Raw genomic sequence first — 26576 nt, 5'->3', positions numbered from 1 at the left:
TCTCTAAGATTAGTCTAAATGTTCCCCATAGAAAATTCATATCCTCCCAACTTTTGTTTGTTGTTCATGATATATAAGGGCACAGGGAGTACAAATTTTCACAAAATTGGTGCAAATCCCCTCACCCATTAAATCAGGGGATTAGCTAGCCATGTGCCTGCTTCCATTTCCAGGCCCTCCAACAAAAGAAAAAATTTGCAACACTCCTTCAGTACAATAAGTCTAACTTACGCACTTGACAGATAATCAAATTAAAAAATATTTGGTCCATAAATTATTCATCATGTACTTGCACAGAAGGATAAAGGAGAGCCCTCTCCCACAAAAGATCCCCAGGAAGATCTTATACCACAGTCCTCCTTTTAGCTTTATAGACCCTCTTACCAGAAGACTCCAAACATCATCATAAAATCCTGCCTATGTGTTCTGGAGTTCATAGAAGCACAGTACTTTAAGATCAGTTACCAGTCTAACCCTAAGTGAGTCTTTTTATGCAATAAAAGGAAACTTACTCAAAGGCATAAACATTCAAATTTATTCCAGTGGGAGGGGGGCATCTTCATCAAACATTTAAATTATAGGTAAAAAGCTACACGTTTTGGAATGTCCAGAAGCACCCAACCCTCCTCCATACTTATATTTCTGGTCATTTACAGCATCTAGATATTATCAAAGATTTACAAGAAAACTTGTGCTAAAAATAGGTAAGTCTACAGCCATGAGGTAATAAAGACAAATCGCCCCTGACAAATATACTTTTATATTGACCTTTAACACCCTTAAACCCTCCACCAAATGGTCTGAATTATGTGCACTCATGCCCAGAGCTTACCATACAATCACCTAAAAGGGATGAGAAGATGTCTAACAACTATAGACCTAATCATTTGTTTCCAGCTATTAAAATCTAAAAACGGTTTGAAGGTTTCATAACAAAGAGAGAGCTGAAAAACTAACAGGCCGAAATTAGAAACCATGCATTTACACTGTACTGGTAAATAGGTGATGATTGAAATCCTGACTATAAGCTGTTACAAGTTTATTCCTGACAACTAAGTGTTTCAAGCAAACTGAAATCTTCCATTAATGATGAAGAGGTTTAATATTTGGAAAGGAGAAACTTCCACAAAATTTGTAGAAAAAAAAACAAGTATTCTGCAAACAATTAAACTAAAACAGTGATGCTTGCACCATTAACAATTAATATTAAATAACTTATTTCTCTGTAGAAGTAACTCAAAACTTCCAAATAAGGTTTTTTTAGATATAAAACTCAGTTGTTTCCAACAATAATAATGCTACCATAAAAATTGCATCCCAGCCACCCCCTCCTCCCTAGTGGGGCCAGATATAGCCAGGGCTGTATCCAAAACATTACTAATTTTGTTGGTTTGTTTGTTTTTTTTTTACTTTATTCTCATCAACAGATGGTCCACAATGCAAAATAATGAAAATTAAAAAAAATAAAATCAGCCATGTATTGTACTTAACCATGAACTATAACCCATCTGGCCCTCATAGGGGGGGGGGTTTGATACAGTTGTCATAGGATTGACCATAATATTTGGAAACAGTACCAAATGGGGAATCAAATCTACTTACAATGTTTCCTTCAAACTGCAAATGAAGGTGCACAATTGCCATTGAATTAGTAACTAAACTCAAACCTGACAACATTAGAAAAAGTTAAGAAAAGCAAGAGAACCAAATAACTGGAATAATCTCTATATTAAAACTTCTACATTCAGGTTTCAATTCGGTTTAAAATATTTGCAGAAAAATTAAAATAACATCCAAAAAACACTTACAGCTACACTAAAAACGTTCCTGTCAGTTTGACAATGCAAATTAACTAAATTTTACCTTACTCTACATAGAGCTGAAAGGCTATAAAAAACGAGTAAGTTAAAGCATGATATGAAACAATACCATACTGATATGATTTAGAAAAGGCACAATATCTCCCAAAATTATAATATCAGAAAAAATTCCAAGCAGAGACAGAGCCCTGTTACTGTCTTACTAAAACCAAGCTTCAGAAAATTTAATTCATACATCTGATGAAGTTGCAAGATAAAATATGAAAATTCAGCATACACTAACCTATGCAACTGTCAATACATTGCAAATATAAAATTAATCAAAAAATATGTTTCTCAACATTAAAAATATACATTACTTTAATAGCAAGGGAGTATAAATAATACCAAATTAATATCAGAAAGCCAATCTTTGCTGACCTTATGTGGCACAATCACAATTCATAGCTTGCAATTTCCATTATCCACAATAGCATATTTTTCACTGTATAAAACTATCACTAATATGTAATTTTATCACACAATTTAAATTACTTAACTGGAATTTGTCTAGAGCACAATAGCATATGGCTTTTGTCAATGTTGTTGACCAAGACTATGAGTCCCATCTGATGGCATTGCAGTGTATTGCATGTTCATTAATTGTGGTGCTTGAACAACAGAGGTCCCAGAACTCATCACAAGGCTTTTAGGGAGACCATCATCACCTTTGTCTTCCTCCCTTCTTTTTAAACAAGCTGCTTTAGGGTTTAGGTTTCTTTCTCTAACCCGTTGCTCTAGCTGAGCTATAACATCCACTGCTTGCTGTAACACACATAACTTAGTTTGAGCTTTATCTGTTTTCAAATGCATCATACACATTCTACCGAGCTCTTTAAATGCTTCATTAATATCTCTCACTCTAATTCTTTCTCTTGCATTATTTGCTTGTCTTCTCTCTTTTTCTTTCACAACTTTTACCTCTGGGTCTCCTTCTAGTAAGTCATCTTCATAGCGCCTGGATCTCTTTGAAGCCCGAGAGGATGAGGAGGGGGTGGGAGTTGGAGCTAAACCAGGAGACATTCCTCCTTTCTGTTCAATGAGGTCAGGATCTTTTCTTTTACGTGGCTTACTAGAAGATACAACAGGCTGTAAAGGGGACTGATCTAATTTAAGCTGATCTGCACTTGGATCTAAACTTGTGCCATAACCCATTCCAACAAGTCCATTTTGAGCTTCTATTTCAGCATGATTTCTCATTACATGTATAGCATCATCTAATCTTTCCTCAATATGGCCAGGGACAAACTGACCATTAGGACCATTCCACTGTTGCATACCAGGTGTGGGGGATGAAACAGAGGCATTAGGAAATGGAACACTAGGATCTGGACTATATAAAGGAGCTTTGGAATATTCAACTGATTGAGAAACAAGAGAGTCTGAGTAAACAGCATTAACTGAACTGGAATTAACAGGTTGATGCATACTTTGATTTGGTAATGGGACAAATGAAGACAAAGGTGGCAAACCAGATAAAGTATCAGGGTCTACAGATACTCCAGGAATAGCATAGCTCATTGTATCTAGTGCAGGATTCAGATTAGTTGCAGACTGTCCAAATGATTGAGGAAAATGGGAGCTGCCAGATGGGATTTCAAATGGAGCACCATATAATGGCATTGTGGCAGGATTAGTACTCCATGGATCAGCACTATTTAAAACACTATCAGGCAAGAAATATTGGGCATTGTAATATGCACCATTACCACCTTTTGGCGAGGCAAATCTCTGAGAATCTTGATTTACCCCATATTGCCACTGAGACTGCCCTAACATATCAATAGGGTCATTATCATCTATTTCTTTCTTCTTTTTCTCAGAATTTGGAGATAAGGGAGGTCTGACAGAGCCAAACGGATAATAAGGGGAATCACTTTGGAATGATGAGCCTGGACTTTCTCCATATACAGTACCAGAGTAAACATTATTTAACTGTCCTTGCTGGGAAATAATTTTATCACTCCCATTCTGTTTATTGGCTATTTTATTAAAGCAATTTTGAAACACCTCATAAAGCTTCATAGGCTCATCTTCAGCTGCAGCCATCATTAATTCACTTCTATTTTACAAGGAAGTTGAAAAAAAACTTTGGCAAAAAAATTTATACTGCAGTACCACAGATTTCTAAGTCCTACTGTGGTACTACAGAATCCAACCTCTATTTTCCGGCCTTTAATATTTAGGACAAAAATAATACAGCAGAAGTCATAATAAGATAAAAATTAGTGTTCTACTTTGGCAGCATATAAGTATCATTAACAAACAAAATCCTTTCCAAGTACCAAAAGTTGTTTTCCAAGTTCGGTTTTTATATCCAAGCTTATCAGCAATCTTATCACTATAATCCTCAATTTAGCGTTTACTCTATCATATTTTAACACTCACAGATCAAAGTTCGATGACTCTCATATAACCAAACATGGCGGACTAAACTCTTTGCTAGAATAATCAACCTCCGGGCAACGTTGCCAAACAGACAGATTGTTTTTTTTCATTGCTTACGCCATCTATTCAGAAACTTAGAAGAGGCTACAATTATCAATTCACATAACAATGCATCAAACGAATCTACTGATGATGTACGTAGGGAGGGATATAGATGGGCTTCAGATAAGTGCCATATTCCAAGTATTTTAAATTGTATTGAAAACTTTACTGTTGCCTATGGCTTTTAATTTTTTTTTTTTTCAGTGCAAAATCGATAAAACAACAAATTGCCCTTGCCTCTAGGTTTTGAAAAATACATCTTAATACTTCACCCCCAGCATTTTCGTGAAATGAAAACCCTGATAGAAAGCCTCACAAGGGTCCTCAAAGAAGGAAGTATACTTCCCAGCTCCTGGCTAAGTCACCAAAATGCAAATTCAGAATTTTTTATATAGATGATGATAGTATGAGAACCTCCTCTTCAGGGCTTTGACATTTATTATATGTATTTCTTTGAAGCGTCATGTGCAAAAACAAAAAAGGTATTTTTTTTCGAAGATAATCCCAATAAAAGGCATGCACCATTAGTCTTTTACCCAGTTCGCATTAGGTTTATGCATATGCTAACCTGTTGCTCGTAGAAATTAAAAGAGGCTTTGACAAAATAATTTGATAGATATATGAGCAAAACTATTTGCAAAAGTACTCTCCCCCCCCCCCTGGTCCCTACAAATTTCTTCTTTCAGATAGAAAGAGTGGGCCGTGATGCCTACACATATGCCTTGTTGCATATATCTTGACTACGAGGACTTGTATGAATAAAAATAACTCTAATTCTGAACATTTCTTGACACGAAATTTTTTGAGAATTCCATTTAGCTTTAGTTTTCGAAAAACTGTTATTTTTTTCATTGTTTTTTTTTTTATTTTAAAACCATCAGAGGCAGCACGATAGCGACGCGCAAGTAAAAAACAATACAGCTTCAATGTTTTGAATTTTTCGTTTTTATTTCATCAGGCCAGTTCGAATTGAAGATGTTGATGTAGAAACTTTGGAGGGGCATTCACTCGCTTAGAAATTGACAGTTCTAGTGCCCTTTTTAAGAGTCAAAAGTGGTTAAAGGGCGGCTAGTTCCCTCCCCTCTTATTTTTAATTTCCCTCCCCTCTTATTTTTAATTACCCCCCCCCCCCTAACACCAATCAAAATTTTGAGATAGTCAACTCACTCAAAATAAAAGAAAGGTCCAATAACTATGCCTCCGAGGATGACACGAACCCCCACAGTCCCTGGGGCGAGGGTTATAAATTACACAAGTAGCCCACGTTTTACTATAGGATTTATTATTAGAAAGGGGGGATTTTTATCCAAGGTCTATCCGGAAAGGCTAAGGGCATTAATAAAAAAAAATCATTTGATGTTGAGGGGGAAGTAAAACTAAGTCAAAAGACACTATATTCATCCAGGATGACAAAAGGGCATATCTGCACTATCTCAGAAACGGCTAAGGGTATTAAGTTGAAACTCTCAGGGCATGTTTAAATGGATGAGAAAGATAAAAACATTTAATGTATTATGGTTGTCAAAAGGGCATATGTGCAGTATCTCAGGGATGACTAAGGGTATTAAGTTGAAAGTTCAGAAAATATTGAGGGGGGTGCTGAACTAAATCGAAACTCATTATATACATCCAGGTTGTCAAACGGGTATATCCGCAATATCTCAGGAAAAGCTAAGGGTATAAATTACCAACCTATAAAATCCAACTGAAACTTCGAGGGAATACTGGATTGGGGTGGGGGGCAAGTATATTCAAAATTTTTATTTTGGGACAAAGTGGAGCTTATCAAGGACAAAGGTTAATGAACAAATTTAAGTTGTATTAATTTTGAGTGTGAAATATTCTTTTTTGTATCTTGATCTTTTTAATATTTCAGGTCGTGGAGACATCTCAATTAAAGTTGCCAAACCTTGGGACCCTCAGCCAGAAACAAATCAAATGATTTGTTGCCTGTCAGAATGGCATATCAGCAATAGCCAGGAGCAGCTAAGGGTATGTGGGAAGTTGAACTAAATCAAAAGACACTATATGCATCTGGGTTGTCCAAGGGGCGTTTCTGTAAAATCTCAAGGAAAGCTTATGGAGTTAAGTTGACACTATAAGAGAATGATAAACTAAATAAAAGATACTATGTGCACACAGGTTGTCATACAGATATACCTGTAATATCTTAGGCACGGCTAAGATATACATCACCAGCCCAAGTGACCTAACTGAAACTCCGAGAGAATACTTGATGGGGAGATCAAGGCGACTTTGAATTTTGAATTGGAGAGGGGGAGGGGGGGGTTCAAAAGGAGCTTATTGAGCCAAAAAGTATTTAAAAACATATCTACATTGAAAGTTAATGTTAAGAAGACTAAGTCGCTAAGGCTAGGAATAAGTGAAGATGAAAAGGTGATGTTGGGTAACGAAAAGGTGGATCAGGTGGACAGCTTTCCTTACCTTAGTAGTATTATTAGGACAGACGGTGGGAGCAGTAAAGATGTTAAAAGTAGAATAGCCAAGGGCCAGGTTTTGTTTTTCACAGTTAAGAAAAGTTTGGAACAATATGAAGATAAGTCAGAAAACCAAGATCAGAATATCGGAAGCTACAGTGATGACAGTGGTCAAATAAGGCTCTGAAGCATGAGCGCTCCGAAAAGTGGATGAAGATTTGCTAGATGTTTTTCAGAGAAATTGCCTACGGATTGTTCTGGGTACTCGGCTGACTAACCATATTTCAAACAGTAGGCTGTACGAAAAGTGTAGTTCAATCCCACTTTCTAGGGCTATAATAAGAGAAAGGTTGAGATAGCTAGAGTACGTGCTGCGGATGAAGGATGACATATTGCCAAAAATTACCCTTTTGGCCAGCCGCCTAGGGATAAACGGAAAGCAGTTCGTTCGCAGTTGGGGTGGGAGGATGTCATAAAAAAAAGATTTAAGAGAAATGGGAACTTCCAGGGAGGGTGTAAAGAGGGAGGCTTTGAATATATTGGGGTGGAGGAGCATGCGTAGCAGTGTTGGTCTCGGGCGGCTTGATGTTGTAGTGAGTGGTTAGTAGTAGCAGTATCTACATTGATTCTCAGTTTGAAAATATGGTTTTTTGTATCTTGATCTCCTTTAAATATCCTGCCATGAAAACATTTCTATTGAGGCTTTAGAACCAAGGTAGCTCAACCAGAAACAGATCTAGTTGAAATGATTCTTAAAGTCCTGTTTTTATTTTAAAAGACTAAACCAGAACTGTTTTTAGTAAATAAGCCCAAATTCATTTATTTAACAAACAAACAGGTAAAAATGACAATAAAATCCTTATAATGAAATAGTCAATCAATATTTGTCTATACTCAAGGTGGTAACTTGACGAGGATCAGTCCTATAGAAGGCCAAAATTTATACATGCTTCCAATCCATTCATTTGCCTAATATTCCCCCTGTCCATCGATCAAGACTTCTATAGTAAAACGATTATTAATGTTCGTTGCAAAATTTTGTCGAAAATATATACAGCAAGTCAAGATATTGATTCTTAAGAGAAAAAAAAAACTGAAAAATGATTTGCAAATATTCCTTTTAATACCCATTAAAAAAGGTAATGTCAATATAAAATGAACAGAAATTATTTTTTTTTAAACGTTTTCAAAAAAATAAGTTTTTCAAAAAAAAGTACAGTGCTACGTTAAACCAAAGACGAAAAGAAATAAAGTCAAATAAAAATTCAAGCTTAAAACAAACATAAATTACTATCAATAGATAAATAAGACCTAAGACAAATATTAATTAAAATGAATAATCAAGTCAAATAAAATGAAGATACACAAAACAACTTGAATATTTCAAACAATAAAACTTATCAAACATATATTTATATAACAAACAAGATGAACAGTGCTTGATTGTAGTCTTAGTGTCAGGCCTAAGTAGAAAAACTGCAAAAAAGGGTGAAATGTTATCTAATTACAGATATGTTTCCTCCTTCAACTTCAAATGTATTTTTCCATGTGAAGTTAGTATATCTATTGCAGCAAACTTGCAAAAAACCGTATGGTTCTAATTTCACCAAGGTAGATGCAATAAATGTTTACAAGAATAGAAATACAAAATCCTTATATCCCACATGTCACCAGTACCGTATTTAAAAATGAACGCAAATCTGTCCGAAGAAAATGAAATTGCATTAATACGTTGAATAAAAAAGTTTTGCCAAGGAAATACAGGAAAATTTACCCTGTTTTGGGACTACTTCTGCATCACCTGCTTTAAAATTCTTTTTAACATTAATAAACACACTAGAATAGATAGTAAACACACAAGGATCAAGCATGAATCCCAAGCCAAATGCAACAAAGAAACAAGCAAATACTAACTGAAAAGAATCTGCAATCTAAATAACTACTTTGGTGTTTAGAATTAAAAATTTAGAAATGAGCTGTGTTGACTTTGCTAGGCCAAACTTAGCATGGCTAATAAGTAATACATTATCTGCATACGCAATATAGCCTTTGATAAATCCATTAGGCTTTTAAAACATGAGGGAGCAATAAGAGAATGTATGGAATAATGACACTACCACCTGGTTAAAAACCAAATCAAATGACCGACCAAAGTAACTCTAACCAGGAGTGCAATTTGCTATGGGAGGGAGGGGGGCTGCAACTGCCTCCTCCAGACCTTAGTTTTCCCCTTCCCCCACCTGAAATTTAACATCTTCAAAAATTTCATCTAAACTAAAAAAGGCCTACATAATTCAAGTATCCACAAAAACAGATCACTTTCCTTTAGTATACCCTTGCCTATATCATACTATATACAATTTACAGGGATTGTTTCAACTTCACACACCAAGTTGTTCCTAAGATATTGGTGATATACCGTTTCAATAACCTTCATGCACACGGCTTGTTGTGATTCAGTACAACTTTTCCTCTCAACATTCCCTGAAAATTTCACCTTCATACACTTAGCCATAGTTGTAATAGCAGCAACAGTAGTAGCAGTAGGAGTACTAGCAGTGGTAGTAACAGTAATAGCACTTGCACTAGAAGCAACAGTAGTACTAACAAGTTACCTTTTGGTCAGTTGAACATAAGCTTCATCAAGCTTGGAAGTTTCGACTTAATTCAATTGGCCATTGCTATGATATCGCCAGTTTGTCCTTTGGATAACCGGTATATCCATAGTGCTGGTTTAATTCAGTTGAACTTCACCCCCAATACTTTCAAAAATTTTCATCTTAATACTCCTAGTGTTAGTAGTAGTTGTAATACAAGTAGTAGTGGGATTAGTTTTAGTAATAGTGGTAGTAGTACTAGTATATTACTGCCAACCTTTGTAGGTTTGCAGGCCAACCTAGCCTGCAGGCAATAATTTCTGTTCTTCAGTAGACAATTGGTAAATTGCTAAAATTGGTAAACATTATTTTATTTGACAAATATTCAGCTTTTTTTATTATTTTAGTAGCTGACAGATGAACATGCTACAAGTGACAGTTCTGGCCTCTCTTGAGTCAGAGGCAAATTCTTGATTAGCCCCCCCCCCCCTGTCTTCCAAAATTCTCAGGACAAATTTTAACAGTTTACATTTATTAAAAAAAAACAAAAAAACATTAATTTAAACCTGAATTGCCTTACTTTAGCCTCGGCAAAATTATTAATTATCTTGTCCCAACTGATTGCTTCTAATTCTTTGTGTTCTATGCTCAAAAATGCTAAATCATTTAGTTACTCCTGGTCCATAGTTGGTCTAACCTCTCTTACTAATTGACATAAGTGGTGACCCCCTCCCCCAGCACCAAAGAGCTAACAACAGGTGTGAAAAAGTTCAAAAATGGACTTGCATCTGGAGTTGATGGGATCACAGCAGAGATGCTGAAAACATTCCTTCAAGTCTACATAACTGTTTGGACTTTTCTCCTAATGGTCGTCTGGAATAACAAAACAGTCCTAAAAGATTGGACAAGGGGCATATTGGCCAAACTATTCAAGAAGGACAATGTGCTAATCTGTGATTGGAGGGGTATCAACTTAACGTCTGTGCCTAGTAAAATACAACACCTAAGAACAGCCCTAGACTCTCGTCAGGGAAGAGCAACATGGCTTCCAACATGGTAGTTCTTGCTCTGATCTTATTTTCATTCTTTGACTAATGGTTGAAAATTCCAGGAAATGCAACAAAGAAAATATACATATCTGCATTGATTTTGACATGGATTCCGTTAATTGAAAGATTTTATGGAAGATTTTGAATTATTAGAGAATACATGATAAACTAGTGAAAACAATAATCACACTTCAGGAAGATAGTGGATGTTGTGTGCCCACAGAAATGGTGTCAAACAGGGATATGTCCTATCCCCATTCCCGTTTGTTATTGTTGTGGACTACATTTTAAGGCATTCTTCAGACTCTGGAGTGAAGATTTGCAGCTGACAGATCTTTGACCTGGACTTTGCTGACCATGTTGAACTTCTTGAAGAAGAAAAACAGCTACTGCGGTTGCTACTTGACCCCATAGATGAAAAGGCCAGAAAAGTGGGGCTTACAATGAATGTTAGTAAGACAAAGAGCATGGCTACGTCTAACTCTGCTGACACTGAAATACAAACATAAAACAATTGAACAGGTCAATGAATTTAAGTACCTTGGGGTTGGATTGACTATAATGATGAAATGATCTACAAAATCAAGAGGATGATCGGACAAGCTACATTGGCTTTTAATAAGTTGAAACCAATCTGGCGCAGTAAGAAATAGTCTATATGCTTGAAGCTCTGCCTCGTGAATAGTAGTGTGATGGCCATTCTACTCTATGCAAGTGAATACTGGAAACTAAATGTCCAACTGGAGAAACATATTCTAGCCTTTGAAATAATGAGTCTTAGAAGAATACTGAGGATATCATGGCCAGAAAAGGTCACAAACATAGGAGTTTGCCAGCAAACTGGTCAATCATTACTTACTGACCTTCTCAAATGGAGGAGATAGACATGCCTTGGACAAATCCTTCTTGTGCCAGAAAAATGGTTCCCATGAACATTTTATGAGTAGTGTCCAGAAGGGAGGCACAGAAGAACTTGTCCAAGACACACCTTGCAACCACAGTGTAAATAGGATCTAAGTAGAGGGGAGATGTCTCTTCAACCACAGTGGGACAACATCAGGGCTGCAGCTCAGCTCTGCAATATCTGGCAAGGTTTCATAGATGCCCTATGCACCATTTCTGGCTCTGGAGGGTCTAAAATCTAAGATAAACAACCTCTCATCACTAGCCACAACACTGCAATTGCTAATAATATTTCATAGGCAAATCTAACATTTGCAAAGACCCCTTCATCTCTGCATTGTGCAGTCAATTTGAACACATCTATAAGCTTCTTTAGGGAAATGTGTTGAATTATTTTCTTCATATCTTGGATTTTGTGGAACAACTGAATGGGATCTAAATCATTGCAACATTTTACTTTTATTGCTACTTACTTTTATTTTCTAGGAAGGGTGAACAGGATATGGGACAAATGAAAATGTTGGATTCAGTTTTCTTATATGTAAAGCCAACTGTGACCCCTACTTTATTTTGATATAAATAAAATCTCAGAAATTACAAACAGATTATAACTGTTAGATAATTTATTTTAAATTTTGCATCCCTAAAATTTCTATGCCTGGGGCAAGTCTACCCTTCCCTCCCCCTAAAACAACCACTGCCTACCATTTTGTGCTGCTTTTAAAACTGATTCCAGCTGAATCTACTCTTATGTATTGCAAAATTAGTTTTTTTTTCCTTTATTAGAGGAGGAATACAGAGATTTTCACACACAATGATTGTAATGTGGTCACTTGTGAAAGGATGAGTGTCAACACAAAGATTATGTGTGATGTGTAGGGAAGAGATTAAGATAAGATAATTGAATCACGGTTAGTGTTGTAAATGGTAAAATTGATCACAGTAAGATTGGATATTTTACGCATTTTACCATAATTTTATGGACTCCTGTAAAATTGCTATTTTACTTCTTTTACTGATACTTTACATATTTTATGGCGCCTTGTAGTTAACATAGCATAAAACTACCCAAATGCTGGGAGAAACACGTTTGGATAAGATATTGTTATTAAATAAAAGTTCAAATAGGGATAAAATAATTTTAATAGACAGTGTTTCACAAACAGTGATAGAAACTAAAAAAAATACAAGATATTTTGGTCACATATGCAGTGACTGTCATCAGTAGTAAAACTGAACTAAAACAATTTAAAACACTAGTTTATATACGAAACAAATAAAACTACATATTGTTTAATTCTCTAATTCTTTTCAAAGCAAAGGCAGAAGCTAGCCTCTTTGACCTACTTGGATTTGGTTCATTAGTGTTCAATGATATAACACTTGGACAGAGGCTAGCTACACTGAGTGAATTGAACTTTACTCTGTCAGATTTTAATACATTATGGTAGAGAGAGTTCAGCCCAAATTCCCCTGTGTCATGATTCATAGCTATATTCTTGAATTAGATCTTTTTTTATTTCAAGAGTTTCACAAAAATTTTGCTTTAAACCCCAGTCCCTAGAAATCAAAGAGACATTATCAAACAAAATAAAATGGTCTGGAAAATTGAAAATATGTTCTGAAAGTGCTGAAGTAAAATCTTTATACTTAGAATCTTGTTTTAAAGCCAAAGAAATAGAATCTTTATGCTGTAATAATCTCATTTCCAAAATCTGGTTTGCACGTCCCATATATGAGCTTCCACAAGTACATGGGATCTGATAGACCCCAATTTTTTGCCCCATTTAAGTTAGATCCTTCACAGAATTTAGAAAACTACCCATTTACTGATGGCAGTCACTGCATATCTGACTGAAACATCTTGTATTTTCTGTGAATTTCTATCACTGTTTGTGAAACACTGTCTATTAAAAGGATTGTATCCCTATTTGAACTTTTATTTATCATTATGGAAAGGGAGTGTGGGGATGATTTGACCAAAAATGTTTATAAATATAATGAAATATATAAATATATGAAAACTCAGAAAAAAACATGCAAATGTTATCAACCAGCAGGATTTTCTTCTACAATGTAAGAAGATGAGAATTGAACCACCTTCACTAAAATTCAATTTACATTTGGGCACTTTCAAGGAAGAAAAGTTTTAACGAAGCTTACATTTCAAGACTTTAAATCACATTATTAAAGATAAAAGTTGAAAAAGAGCTTTAAAAGTGAGAGATAAACTTTCCCTGGAAAATCTTATATCAAAAAAGGTTAGTGTAAGTGGCTTTTGTTTTATTCAACAAACAGGAAAAAATCACTTCAACCATGACTTTCACCTTTCCAGAGTAAGATTGCTAAAAAAAAGTTTTCAAAATTACCAACAAATAATGCGGTAATACCTTCGTCAATTGTTGGACCAGGTGTGGTTAATTTTTCATCAAGAGATTTAACAATACAAGAACAGTCAGTGCTTGAAAGGGTCCGAAGTTTTGTTTTGAACCAGATAAAGTCCCTGTGGAAGATATTACCTCTTTAATAGGAACATCTTTGCATAAAAACGCAAACCTAATAAAAGATGTTTCTACCAGGAAAACCCTTTCTAATTTTGTTAACACTTGGACAGAGGTCAACTACATTGAGTGAATTGAACTTTACTCTGTCAGGTTTTAATAAATTATCATAGATAGAGTTCAGCCCAAATTCACCTGTAGTTGTGTAGTTTTATTTGATTTCATATATAAAATATTGTTCTAGTTTAGTTTTACTACTGATGACGGCCACTGCATATGTGACCAAAATATCTGGTATTTTTTTGTGAATTTCTATCACTGTTTGTGAAACACTGTCTATTAAAAGGATTTATCCCTATTTGAACTTTTATTTATAGTCATGGAAAGATAGTGTGGTCTCCAAAATTATCTATGACATTGTTATTGTGATTTTGACTGGATAGGCTACACAGCAGGGTAAAAGAAAGCAATATAATTGTTAACTGCACTCATTATATTTTGTTGTGAAGTGTTTATAATTGAGTTATAAATTGGTGTTTGACTAGCCCTTCTCTTACAGCACATCACATTATTCACATATGCTTATTCTCTTTTAATGAACAGTTTATGTAATCCTTCAACTAAAAAAGTTTTAGATAGCAATATCATTTGGCCTGTGGGTCTGTAGCAATATTACCTACACACAGAACTGTATTTCAGTTAATACTCCAACACTTAAAAATTTCAACTACCTCTACTTTAATACACTTTATTATTCTGATATGCTTTGTTACGCCAGACAGACTTATAGCCCTGAGACACACTTGGCGTTTTTTTACAAACTGTTTATATTACTGAGCATTTTTAAAGGTGTATAGGACAGTATTGCATCGGACATATAGGGCAGTATATAATAATAATAATAATAATAAAAAAACACTTGGTAAAACAAATGTTAACAGCAGCATTGCAAAACAAAACACAAAATAAACAATCATTTATCTTAATGCTAACACTGAGATGGAAGCAGAACAAAATGGAAGGGGAAACACTCATAATTTTTTTTTTCTTCCTTTTTTTACTGCAGATGAATGAGCATGTTTGCAGAGGATATGTCTCTAAAAAAAGAACTAAATTGGAAGTCATATATGTTATTTTTTTCCTGGGAAGGGAGAGGACAATTGTAAAAAACAAAACTGCTAGATAGATTGATTAGGGGGTGTCTGGAAATTCAATGAAACTTGGAGTGTCAGGGGATCAGGCGTAAATTAGCCTTTGACCCTAAGCAAATCAAAGCTTATTTATTATAAATAAATAAAACGAGTATTAATCCAATTTATCTGCTCTAAGCTAAATATGATTTTAACAAAACTTAAATTCATTTATTTCAAGAAAAATTTCTACACATTGGTTTTCAAAATAGAGGAGGGATATCACCTTTTAAAATCAAATCTTCAAAAATGTTCATTAAAAGCTGAAAAATTACAGAAAAAAAGCTCACACTGGTCTTTTAGCTACAGGGCAAGTATAAAACAACAATTTTACCCTTTATTTTCAAGGGAGTACCTTATTTTACTTTAATTTTTACCAATTTTACTGGCCATGTTTTTATTTTACAGTAATTTTACAGCAGTAGTCATGGTAAGGATCAAATTTAACAAGTTGTTCACATCTTTACAAAATAGACATATCATATAGATCTAATCCCTCCTTATCAGTATGTTTGTTGTGAAGTCACAGGATAAGATGTACAATGGAGTTTACATAGAGGATATTGGCAGCCTTGGCATGTTTTCCTAAAATATAATCAAGGTAGGTTTCAAGGTAGCTAGTAGTCTGACAGGTTGGAAGGTAATATATTTTCACAATGATCACAGACTTGTTAGGAAGAGTTACCCTGACCCACATAGCCTCTTAGCCTGCTAAGTTGGGGAGATCTATGATGAATATGGTAGCTTATATGGTCCTGTGCATTAACAGAGCTACCTACTCCTCCACATTACATGCTGTAAGTACACACTCAGTCTGGCCTGAGAAGTGCTTACTCATGTATGACAACCTCACTGCTCTGTATCTTGAGAATGTTCAACAGATAGTCTGATGGGTTCATCAAATATTAGGAACTGCTGAGAACTATAGGGACTCAAACTTGGTTCTGAGGCCTTGTACGTAGCAGTGGGCTACTATAAACAACAATCAAATCATTTTATTCAATCAAATCACATAAATAAAGATGCTACTTTTTAGAAGGTAACATTGTACTCATTCACGAAACTGGGAACAAAAGTTCTATCGTACTGCAAATGTTTGCCTTTTATTTTTGTCAGCTTCAGGACTGGTCCCACGACAACCTTTGGTGGTTGTTTAGGGATAAAGTCTGAGGGAAGGATATCACGGTGTTTATTATTATCAAGGCATTTTTTGCCGAAATCCATACTCAGCTTCAGCCTCCTTCACTCCAGCAAAACCAACTCAAATTTAACTAATAGTTCAGAATACGGAATTTCAGGTCCACGGGAAATTATAACAAGAGCACGTTTCTGGATTCTTTTGATGCGGTTAGATTGTTCCAGAGTTAAGCCGAAATGCCACACAGGGGCAGCATACTCCAAAAGCGGTCTAATAAAAGTACAGTAAATTCTTAAAAGATGGGTTGGTGGAATGCAAAATTTTGTCATTAATTTTAACATTTGTAAGCTAGCGTTACCTCTCTTCACCAACTCAACATGCCCATTCACATGCCAAAGATTGTTTATGGAAGTTCAGTTTAACCCAATGCTTATTGTGATCAATTTTAACCAGGTAAAATATGCCTAGTCAAGGATTGGCCCAGCAAAGGCTAAGGAACTCTAAAGGCCAGTGCATTGATCAAATGAGAAATAGGCATAGCATCTTATCCTCAGTGTTTGAGGTGGTGCCCCAGCATTGGTTGTGCCTTGGAATTGTAACATTTTCACAACATTTCCCAGTGAGCTTTGAAATGAATATAAGGAAACTGTACAAACTAAGGGAAAAAATTAGAGATAAGCTTTGTTGAAGGATTTCATTAATAATTTTAGCTGATGAAAAATCCACTTCTACAACTGTTTCAAAGCCAGCTTTTCTTCATCACCTAGATTACAGCAAGCATTAGCTTGGGAAGAATCTGTCATCCTTCCTGCACTTTAGGAGAAACTGATCATTGCATTTTGAATAATAAAAGTATATTATTTACCAAAATTTTAAGCATCTGTAGTTAATTGCTAGTCAAAAGCACTGAAAGTAGTCATTGAAAACTGCAAGTTCCAGTTGTCCATTGTAAATGCCTAGAGGACTATTCTTGCCTTTTTGAATTAACTGATCCAAAACTTCTCAAAGGCCTAAAGATGGCTTGGATAATCAGGGCAAAAGTGTTAGTTCTTGATAAATTACAATTTTCAACCACATGATAAATGTCAATACCACTGTCCTATTGGCTCTGTATGATAGAAGCGTAAATTTTTCCTTTAATTTAGCTAGGAAAGTGAATACACTAATCAATACCTTTTTTTACTCTTTTCAAATGTAATAATTGCTTTTGGAGGAAGTACTACCATATGTTTTTTCTTTTAGTTCACATTAGCTTATGTTTATTGCTTACACAGTTTTCAGAGTTAAAACAAAGTTTGGAAGAAAAGGAAGATAAGTATGCAAATCAAGATTAGAATATTAGAAGCTACAGTAATGACAGTAGTCAAATATAGCTCTGAAGCATGGGCGCTTCAAAAAGCAGATGGAGATTTCCTAGATGTTTTCCAGAGAAATTGCTTAAGGACTGTTCTGGGTACCTGGCTGACTGACCATATTTCAAATAGCAGGCTATACGGGTAACATTGTTCAATACTACTTTCTAGGGCTAAAGTAAAAGAAAGGTTGAGGTAGCTTGGGCATATTGCGCGGATAAAGGATGACAGATTGTCAAAGATAGTTCTTTTTGACCAACCGTCTGGGACTAAACAGAAAGCAGGTTGTCCTTGTCTGGGATGGGAGGACATCATAAAGAAATATTTAAAGGAAATGGGAACTTTGTGGGAGGGTATAAAAAGGGAGGCTTTGAATAGATTGGAATGGATGCATAGCTGTGTTGGCTTCAGGTGGAACGCCTGTGTTTTGAGTTGTCAGCATACAGAGTGAGATGATTTGTAGCTAATTAAAAAATATCATTTATACAAATATTGAAAAGGGTAGGTCCTAAGACACTACCCTGTACAGTGTATGTTTATTGATATTTTTTCAGGTATGCTTTTTTTTCATTTAGTTGGCTCTAGCTAATACTTGTTACTTTTGTAGCCTGTGTTTACTCTTATTATTTCATTTTGTGGCTTAAATATAGGCTATAGAATTCACATCTCATCCAGAAAACAAAATTTTGCCTTAGTATCAAATCATAGGCTTTTAAAATACTCTAACATTTAAAAGTCAATTAGACAATAAGCTAAATTAAAAGGGAAACAAACTGTTCCTTTCAGGTTTCCTTTAAATGCTCAAAAAGAAATTTGCAAAGGAAATTAATTTTCTTCAATAAATTAATTTTTAAAATTAATATTCTGCTTTTGACACTTTTTTATTTTGTTATTTTCCTTCTTTAATTCTCAGGAATCATGGTGTGCTGCCTGCAGCAGTAGTGTCCTCACTGCCACACTCCATATTCATGTTACACCTCACTAAATAATAAATGGTTATGCAGCAATTCTGTTTGGAACCCCAAGAAGCAACTTCCCAAAGGAAGTTTTTGGGATGACACTTACATGCATCATAATGGCAAAGATATACTAAAGAAAATTGACCTGTTTCTCTGGATGCTTGGATCATGCAGGCTTATCTTAGTTTTGACGAGATTTTTGATGAAACTCTATCTCAGCCAAGGGGGTGAGAATACTCCTGCCATTTACCTGTGCCCCAGCCATTTAAACATTTGCCTCTCAAATACTCAGACTATCTATCTTGGCTTTTCTCTGTCTACAATTAGCCATGTCTTGATGCAACCTATTCAACCTTCTGCAAAATACTTGATAACTTTAATTCAAGTATTTTGCAGTAGGTTGCATCAAGACATGGCTAATTGTAGACAGAGAAAAGCCAAGACAGATAGTCCAAGTATTTGAGAGGCAAATGTTTAAATGGCTGGGGCATGGGTAAATGGCAGGAGTATGCATTGCTCTCTTATTGGACACATACTTGTTTGTTAGTTTTGTCTGCCTAGAGTCTCAGGCATGCTAACCAAGAATTTAAAATTGATATAAGACCATTAGATTGCCTGTAATGAGAGGCAAACAAGGCATACTTGCCTATGGTCTTAAGAAGGTTGACCAAGAATTTAGAATTGACATAGGACCATAAATTTGCTTGAAATAACAGGCAAACAATTGTTTAAAGCCATCTTTATCTTTCAAATAGCACCTATTCATTGACTAAGCTCAGCTCTACATTGTGAAAAAAATTTGAATTTTTCACAAGTAGTTCCAATTTTTGCGTAACGACAATGAGACTCTAGGGCAGTTGGTTGCAACAAATTCTCATCTCAATTTAGCACTTGTTCATGTATACCCACCATCTCCAATCACTTTCCAAATTTGCATTCATATTACACCTCACTAAATAGTACATGGTTATGCAACAATTCTGTTTGGAACCCTAAGAAGCAACTTCCCAAATGAAGTTTTCTGGATGAGACTTACATGCATCATAATGGCAAAGATATACTAAAGAAAACTAACCTGTTTCTCTCAATGCTTGGATTATGTAGGCTTATCTTAGTTTTGACAAGATTTTTGATGAAACTCAATCTCAGCCAAGGGGGTAAACTGAGGTCTTGGGGGCAGACTAGGGTCTGAAGGGGACAGTTGCCCCCCTTGTGCCCCATAGCAAATTTACACCCCTGCCATTGGATAGCCTACTATAGTCTATCAGAACTTAGCTAAGCTCCTTACTAAATCAATCATTTGTGAAAGTCTGTTGACCCTGAAGATTAAAACATCTATGCTTGGTGTGTTGAGAGGCTACTCTTTGAAAAACAGCTGTAAGAGGTCAGGGATGAGGAGTATTATCTGAAGGAGTACATTACTAGATTCCTCTTCCTTGAAACATATAAGCCTGAGGAGAACCTTCACCATTCCTGATACAGGCTGCAAAATTATATCTCCCTAGGTTAAAGCTCTCATCTTACAGAGCCAAGTAGGATGAACCTGCCCATGAAGATCATGAATTAAGTGATGATTCACATGAAGAGGACCATAAGCTGTCTTCAGTCTCTAGGGATTTGTAACTGTATCCACAAAGCTATGTATCCATTTTTCAAATTTTTTTGCTACATTTTTTTCTTACATAGGCTAATATACACCATTTGATGCCTTTTTTTATGCTGATTACAAATATAATAATCATTTCTATCAGAAATGATTTTAGCCCCCCCCCCCTACCCTCACCACAATATGTGCAAATATATATCCTGAATTGACATATATAGGGGGTGGGCTAAATTTCATATAGAAATGGTTGTTATATTTCTAATCAGCATAAAAAAGGCATCAAATAGTATATTCACTTTATTTGAAACTCAATAATATGATTTGGTATATATTTACCTATTTGTAGGCTAAATTTTTGTAGAAGGAAGGCATTAAGTCATTTTACACTAAATTTTTCCATTTGCTATTGTTTCTATATGTTACAGTAAATTCTATTGTGTAGAAAACAGGGCTCTTAAATATAAATATTTGGGATTATAATAACTTTTGTAAAATCAATCAAATACTTATTGGATCCAATTGTATGGACTATGAAAGAATGAATGTCTGAAATAGGCTAGTAATAGGCTAGATTCAGTGCTAGAATTGAAAGTTTTTAACTTCACATCAACATCTAAAAACTATGGAAAAGGTAATAAAGGGTCGACCTAATAAAGTACATTTCAGGGCTCTTAAAGGGCTGAAGATGGAGTTTCTTGCACAGAAGATTAGGCTATTAAATTTGGAAAGTGTAAAAAAGGCACCATGTAATGTATTTGCTTTCTTTCTTGCTAAATGGGCTAACATGAAATACTATGCTAGTATTTGTAATAGTAGGCTATAGTACAACAGTCTACATAGTATAGGCTATAGCCTAGCCTACTGTGCTTTTCTGCCAATTTTTCACAAAGAAAAGATGATTTGATTTTGGCTTGTCTGGCAGCCTGACCAAGACCATACACTGTTGCTAGGGGACAGTAATTCAGAGCCGAATGGAGCAAGCTAGGCCTTGCCCCTTCTAATGTTTTTTTTTTTTTTCAAGACCAAATAGAAGCCAGGTCTTATATTTTTTCTTTCGGTTCATTCGCTATTTTAGTACTTACTTAATATCCTTGACTGCTTCTAGCCTTTGGAAAAGAACTTGTTCTTGAGCGTCTCTATTCATTTCAATTAATTAATGTTTATTTATATGTAAATCCTTTCTTCCACAAAGACAGCGTTGTGATTCAATATAAAAGGGCTTTCCAAAAATTCTGCGACAGCCTGAACCCAGAATGAGCCAAATTACCAATTAAGGATAGAACCCAATACTACACCGGTTTTCCTTTCGGCAGATATTCGTTGATCTTAGAACAAAGGGCCGCACACCACCAATTTTAGGCGACACTTTTTTTTTTTTTTTTTTTTTTTTTTTTTTTTTTTTTTAGAAAGTAGTTTCAAATCTGTGCAAAACATCCCAACCGTCGTAAAGTTCAAATATGATGGAAGGTACTACTTAATAACGCATCTAATAATAGATAAGATTCATTTTAAATAAATCTCATCTTATAAATCACCATTTAAATCTAATCTTATAAATCACGATTTCTGGCTCCTAAGCCTAGAGCCAGAAATGGAGGTGGAGAAATCAGTAAAGTAGGAGCAGTACGCAATTTAGACGAAAGTCGGATGCTCCATCCTGCATCTCGGCCACGCGCATCTTTGTACCGGCTTCATCCCCCGGGGCCAGTCCCACTCTCATAGCCACGTATGAGGGCCTGATAAAGCCAAGTTAAGCCACCCCCCCCCCATTCTGGGTCCTCCTCGACTTTTTGTCGGCCATTGATTCGGTGAATTAGGAACACTGCTGAGGGATGGAATTATGGAAGCCGACGTAAGTCATGAAGAGGCCTAAACCGCAATAAAGTTCAGGAGGATTATTCAAGGAAAGGGTGCATGGGACCAAACTCGGTTTTTCCATGTCCAAAGACGCCATTCAGAAAGAATTCCAGGTCTCCACACTGTGTCTTGAGCTCGCTACTCAGGCGGCTGCTCTGTCAGACGTTGAATAATCTTGCGTGCGACCAATAAACACTGGATGGCATACCAGAGGGGATGGCTGAGGTTTTTTTTGGGGGAGAATCCCCCAAGTTCACGCCCTGATCCAAGTTTGGAAATACTTTGTTGCGAGTGAGGGCCTTGGATAGGCGGTCAGAAACCAAAGTCAAGAGGAATTTTTTTTTTAGGTGATGGAAAATAAGGAATTTAAAGTTAAAATCACGGATGAAGAATCCTCACCCTTGGAGCCCGTGAGCGTGGACTGAGAGGAGTTGCTGAAAAGTGAATGTGAATCCTTGTCGACGATCATGGGCTCACACAGTCTAGAGCCTAAAATGGCGGAGGGCTCAAATGAGTTTGAGATAAGCATGAGCAACACAAGTTGCCGCTCTCACCCAGGACAGAGTAAGCCTGAAATTGGAGCAAATCCGATTAAAAATCAGAGCGATGAGGGCTGGGAAAACCCCCGGCGCAAAAAGAAACCCAACCGGAGGGTGAGAAGGGAAGCCAGAGGGCTTGTGGCAGGTAGTACGTAGGAGGCGTCTCCTCACACTAGGATGCTCCAAGGGGCAGGGCCTGGAATGGAGTGCGGACATACATTCCTGGCCAGCAACCCACCTCAACCGAAGGTTAGGAAGAGAGAAAGGGCCAACCTGTCTCAAAATACGACCCTGAAGGCTGATCCGCTAAAACGGCGTCCCAAGGTAGAGAGAAGAAGGAAAGAGGCTCCTGGAGCACCAAGAAAAAAGAGGGGCTTTGCTGAAGTAACCAAATTGATACCTGTTTGGGTAAGAAAGAGCAACTGGCAACCTCTCCAAGAAAAGGATGTCGTCCTATTGATAGAAGCCGTTGAGGCCAAAATTATGGAAGGCAATCAAGCCTTCGGTCCTGTTGTCGCATCCACGAGATTAGAGGAGGACATTATAAAAGTCAGATGCCAAGATGAGAGGACGGTATCATGTCTTAAGGAGGGGTGTGAACAGGTTAGAGCAGGGTTATGTTGCTCTCGCCCCAGGAGACACACCTGCGAGAAGAAATTTCTCTATTAAGATTCGAATTTCCGGTCACCGGAGAAGCTGATTAGGCTATTAGTGGCCTGCAATCGTTTCCTCACTAAAGGGAAAATTGAAGTGACCAAGATCCACGTTAAGGAGGGAAAGACCTACCTCCACGTGGCAATTGACGCGGAATTGGTCCCTGAAGTGGCGAAGCAGAACTTCCGAATCCCCATTGGAATAAGGAGACACACGCTCCTGAAGCCCCTCTAAAAGAAGCGAGTGGAGTCCACCCCAGCAAAGAACGGAGCGGGACCTTCCGGTTCCAGCTAAATTAAAATGATGCCAGCATATGAGCCACGGGAGCGCTGGAAGATCAATCTGCACCACTGCCAAGCCACTTCCTATAATCTTGGGGGAGCTGGTAAAAATACAGACATTCTTAGCAATGGTCCAGGAACCATGTGCCATCGGAGGAAAGATCATTGGGAAGATCAGAGGAGCTGAACTCCATGTACACAATCAGGTGAGCACCGCTCCTAGACCGTGTCTTTATCAAACAAAAATTTTGGATACTTGGAAGTTGTCTAAATATTGTTCTAGAGATGTAGCAGATGTTATGGTGAAAAATCTGATTTGCCATAAACGCGTGGAATTTAGTTCAGTTTACATGCCAGATCATCAGAAACCACCACCAAAGAAAGTAATGGAACTGTTGGAATATTGCAAAGTTGAGAAGATCCCCCTAATTCTGTCATTTGATGCAAAAGCACACCACACATTATGGGGAAGCACCAATACAAATAGAAGGGGACTTGAGCTTCCAGATTACCTGGCGGGGGAAGCCCTTTCTTGGCGCAATCGGGGGCCAAGCCCTACTTTCATAACAAGAGGAAGAAGAGAGGTTTTGGATCTTATAATAGTCTCTTCACAACATGAGAAACTGGTTAAGGATTGGCATGTGAATGATCTTCCATTATTCTCTGAACATCGAATAATAGGATTCAAAATAGATATATCCCAACGACAAAGGAAACTTCTCAGAGACATAAGGAAAACAAATTGGCACACCTATAACCAAGTTTAAGGCAAAATACTTGCCAATCTGCCTCCCAGCCCAAGAATAAATGAAGAGGATCTAGACCAGGAGGCGGAAAGACTCAAGGAAAGCATGAACAGCGCGTTGAAACAAGCAACCCTTGCAACACTTGTCGAAGAGGGGGACCAAGCCAATAACTGGTGGACTTCGGAATTAAGTCAAATAAGAAAACTAGCCCAAAGGCTGCTATCCGAATCAACAATCTCGAAGACTGGTACGCTTACTCGGAAGATTTAAAAGTCCTGAAAAGGAGATAAGGAAAGCAAAGAGAGCCTCATGGAGGGCATTCTGGGAAATTATAGTCAGATGAAGCTTGTAATAGGCTATTAAGAGTCAAAAGAACGATCACCGAGCACACTTGGGAAGTGTGGCGAGAGCAGATGGTACTCTCACAGCAGAACCAGAAGAAACCCTGAACCGCATGCTCGAAATACATTTGAAAGACCCAGAAGAAATTAGTCCCATATTCGAGCTTATTTTATAAGCCTAAATATGGGGGAGGAGGAGCTGGTGTCCCAAACTGTAAGCGAGGACTCGGTAAAAAAAGATTGTAGATGATTTTCAACCTTATAAAGCCCCTTGACCTGATAGGATATACCCTATAATGCTCCAGAAAGGATGGGGGAAAATACAAACCGACCATATTGGCATTGCAAAAAGAAGCCTCGCTTGGGGCTATGTCCCCAGTACATGGCTCAAGGCCAGGGGCTTTTCCATACCTAAACCAGGGAAAGAGGACTACTCAAATTCTCGGTCTTACAGAATGATTACGTTAACCTCCTTTCGATTGAAAGTGATGGAACGATAGATTCATTGGTTTCTAATAAGTGATCCGGAGACCAAGAACACGATATCCGAAAAGCAAATGGGATTTAAGATATGAAGCTCTAGAGACGCTGCGATTCACCAATCGGTGTGGCGGGTAGATCAAGCCTTAGAATGTAAAGAATACGCCTTAGGTATATTCCTTGACATAGAAGGAGCATTTGATAATACTACTTTTGAATCCATAGAAAAGGCCATGGAAGAAGCAAGATTAGATAGATATATTCAGAAATGGAATTTTCATATACTCAGGAATCGACAGATAGTCATTGAGCTAAATGAAATAAAAAAATCGAAGACCTATTGAGAAAGGATGCCCACAGGGGGGGGGGATCTCCCCATATAAATGGAACCCGGTCATGAACAGCCTGCTAAATTTATTAAAACAGCAAAACCAGATATAGTCAGACATATGTGGATGACCTATTATCCTTACTGAGAGGAAAATGTCTAAGGACACTGTGTGAATTGGGACAGCAAATGCTGGACATTCCAAATATGGTCACAGAATCATAAACTACATTTAGCACCTGAAAAGAATGAAGTAGTAGTATTCACAAAAAAGAGGAAATGGCAAACTCCCTTTGCTCTAGAGATATATGATCACACATTATCCCTGAAAAACCAGGTGAAATACTTAAGGGTCATAATCGATCACCAACTGAGCTGGAAAGCTCATTGTCTTGAAGAGACACGGAAAGTCACAGCTTCCCTAATTCAATGGCAACGAGTCGTGGAAAATAATTTGGGCTTGACTCCCAATAAGATCATGTATTTGTATAAGATGGTAGGTAATTAGACCGATTCTGTCATATGGAATAGTGGTTGGGTCAAATCAACTCGAATTGCGAGCCACAAAAACCCCTTGATAAGGGTGCAAAGGCTAGCACGCCTAACCATTACATCAGCATACCATGGAACCGTTACAGCATCCATGGAGCTTATCTTGAGGCTTCTACCCATAGGAAATTTTCTAGAGGAAGAAGCAGTAAAACGTGCTGTCAGACTACAGATAAACCATCAATGGACCCACAGACAGCAGCTATGAAATGGGAAAAGCGAAGACCATCTTGGCAACTGTAGCTCTTTGCTTCAGTGCAAGAAGCTGCAGATGCCTAAACATAATGCCCAAATTGTCATGAAGGAGAGAAAGGATGTGGAGCAGAAGATAGAGTTGCTCCACCAAAGTAACGCGATGATCTGTTATACTGATGGTTCGCGGTTTGATAGAGAATCAGGGATAGGAGTAATAATATATCAGAATACTTCTGATGTGAACAAGGAGGTAATCAGTTATCACCTGGGAAAATTCGCTACAGTTTTTCAGGCTGAAGTGTTTGGATTAGAAAGGGCAGCTGTAAGACTGTTGGAAATAAGAAGTACATGGAAAGATATATGTATCTTAACTGAGAATCAAGCATGCCTACAGGCTCTTCAGAATGTAAAGAGCAGGCAAAATAGAAAATTGGAACGCTACGAAAACCTGAATAGCTTGGCATCCAAAGGAAACTAAATTACCCTGATGTGGGTCCCAGATGGCAGATGAAGCAGCCAAGGCT

At 37.0% G+C, this 26576-nt stretch overlaps 3 protein-coding genes across 3 annotated transcripts in view; 1 reads left to right on the top strand and 2 right to left on the bottom strand.

Annotated features, from left to right (window-relative positions):
• Nucleotides 1-21259, bottom strand: part of LOC148955526 (zinc finger C4H2 domain-containing protein) — a 264715-nt gene extending 243456 nt beyond the window's left edge. The window contains exon 1 of the mRNA XM_089108231.1: nucleotides 21165-21259. Coding sequence (XP_088964357.1) covers nucleotides 21165-21226 — 62 coding nt within the window. The 5' untranslated portion in view covers nucleotides 21227-21259. The remainder of the gene's footprint in view (nucleotides 1-21164) is intronic.
• On the bottom strand, nucleotides 1710-4296 carry da (transcription factor daughterless). Its single transcript, XM_089102689.1, has one exon. The coding sequence runs from the start codon at nucleotides 3909-3911 to the stop codon at nucleotides 2397-2399; it is 1515 nt and encodes a 504-aa protein (XP_088958815.1). The 5' UTR covers nucleotides 3912-4296; the 3' UTR covers nucleotides 1710-2396.
• A 2282-nt stretch (nucleotides 21260-23541) lies between the features above and the next one.
• LOC148955525 (uncharacterized) lies at nucleotides 23542-24180 on the top strand. Its single transcript, XM_089107560.1, has one exon. The coding sequence runs from the start codon at nucleotides 23542-23544 to the stop codon at nucleotides 24178-24180; it is 639 nt and encodes a 212-aa protein (XP_088963686.1).
• Nucleotides 24181-26576: the final 2396 nt, after the last annotated feature.

This window comes from Artemia sp. Qi Xiang Cuo, chromosome 2 (assembly GCF_049724085.1).
Source record: "Artemia sp. Qi Xiang Cuo chromosome 2, ASM4972408v1, whole genome shotgun sequence".
Lineage (NCBI taxonomy): Eukaryota > Metazoa > Arthropoda > Branchiopoda > Anostraca > Artemiidae > Artemia > Artemia sp. Qi Xiang Cuo.
The sequence above is the reverse complement of the archived record's forward strand: the minus strand, read 5'-3'. Positions and strand labels throughout refer to the sequence as shown.

What these genes read in the sequence shown, in the direction of transcription:
- da (XM_089102689.1), bottom strand. Translation starts at nt 3,911, where the DNA reads ATGATGGCTGCAGCTGAAGATGAGCCTATGAAGCTTTATGAGGTGTTT.
- LOC148955525 (XM_089107560.1), top strand. Translation starts at nt 23,542, where the DNA reads ATGGTCCAGGAACCATGTGCCATCGGAGGAAAGATCATTGGGAAGATC.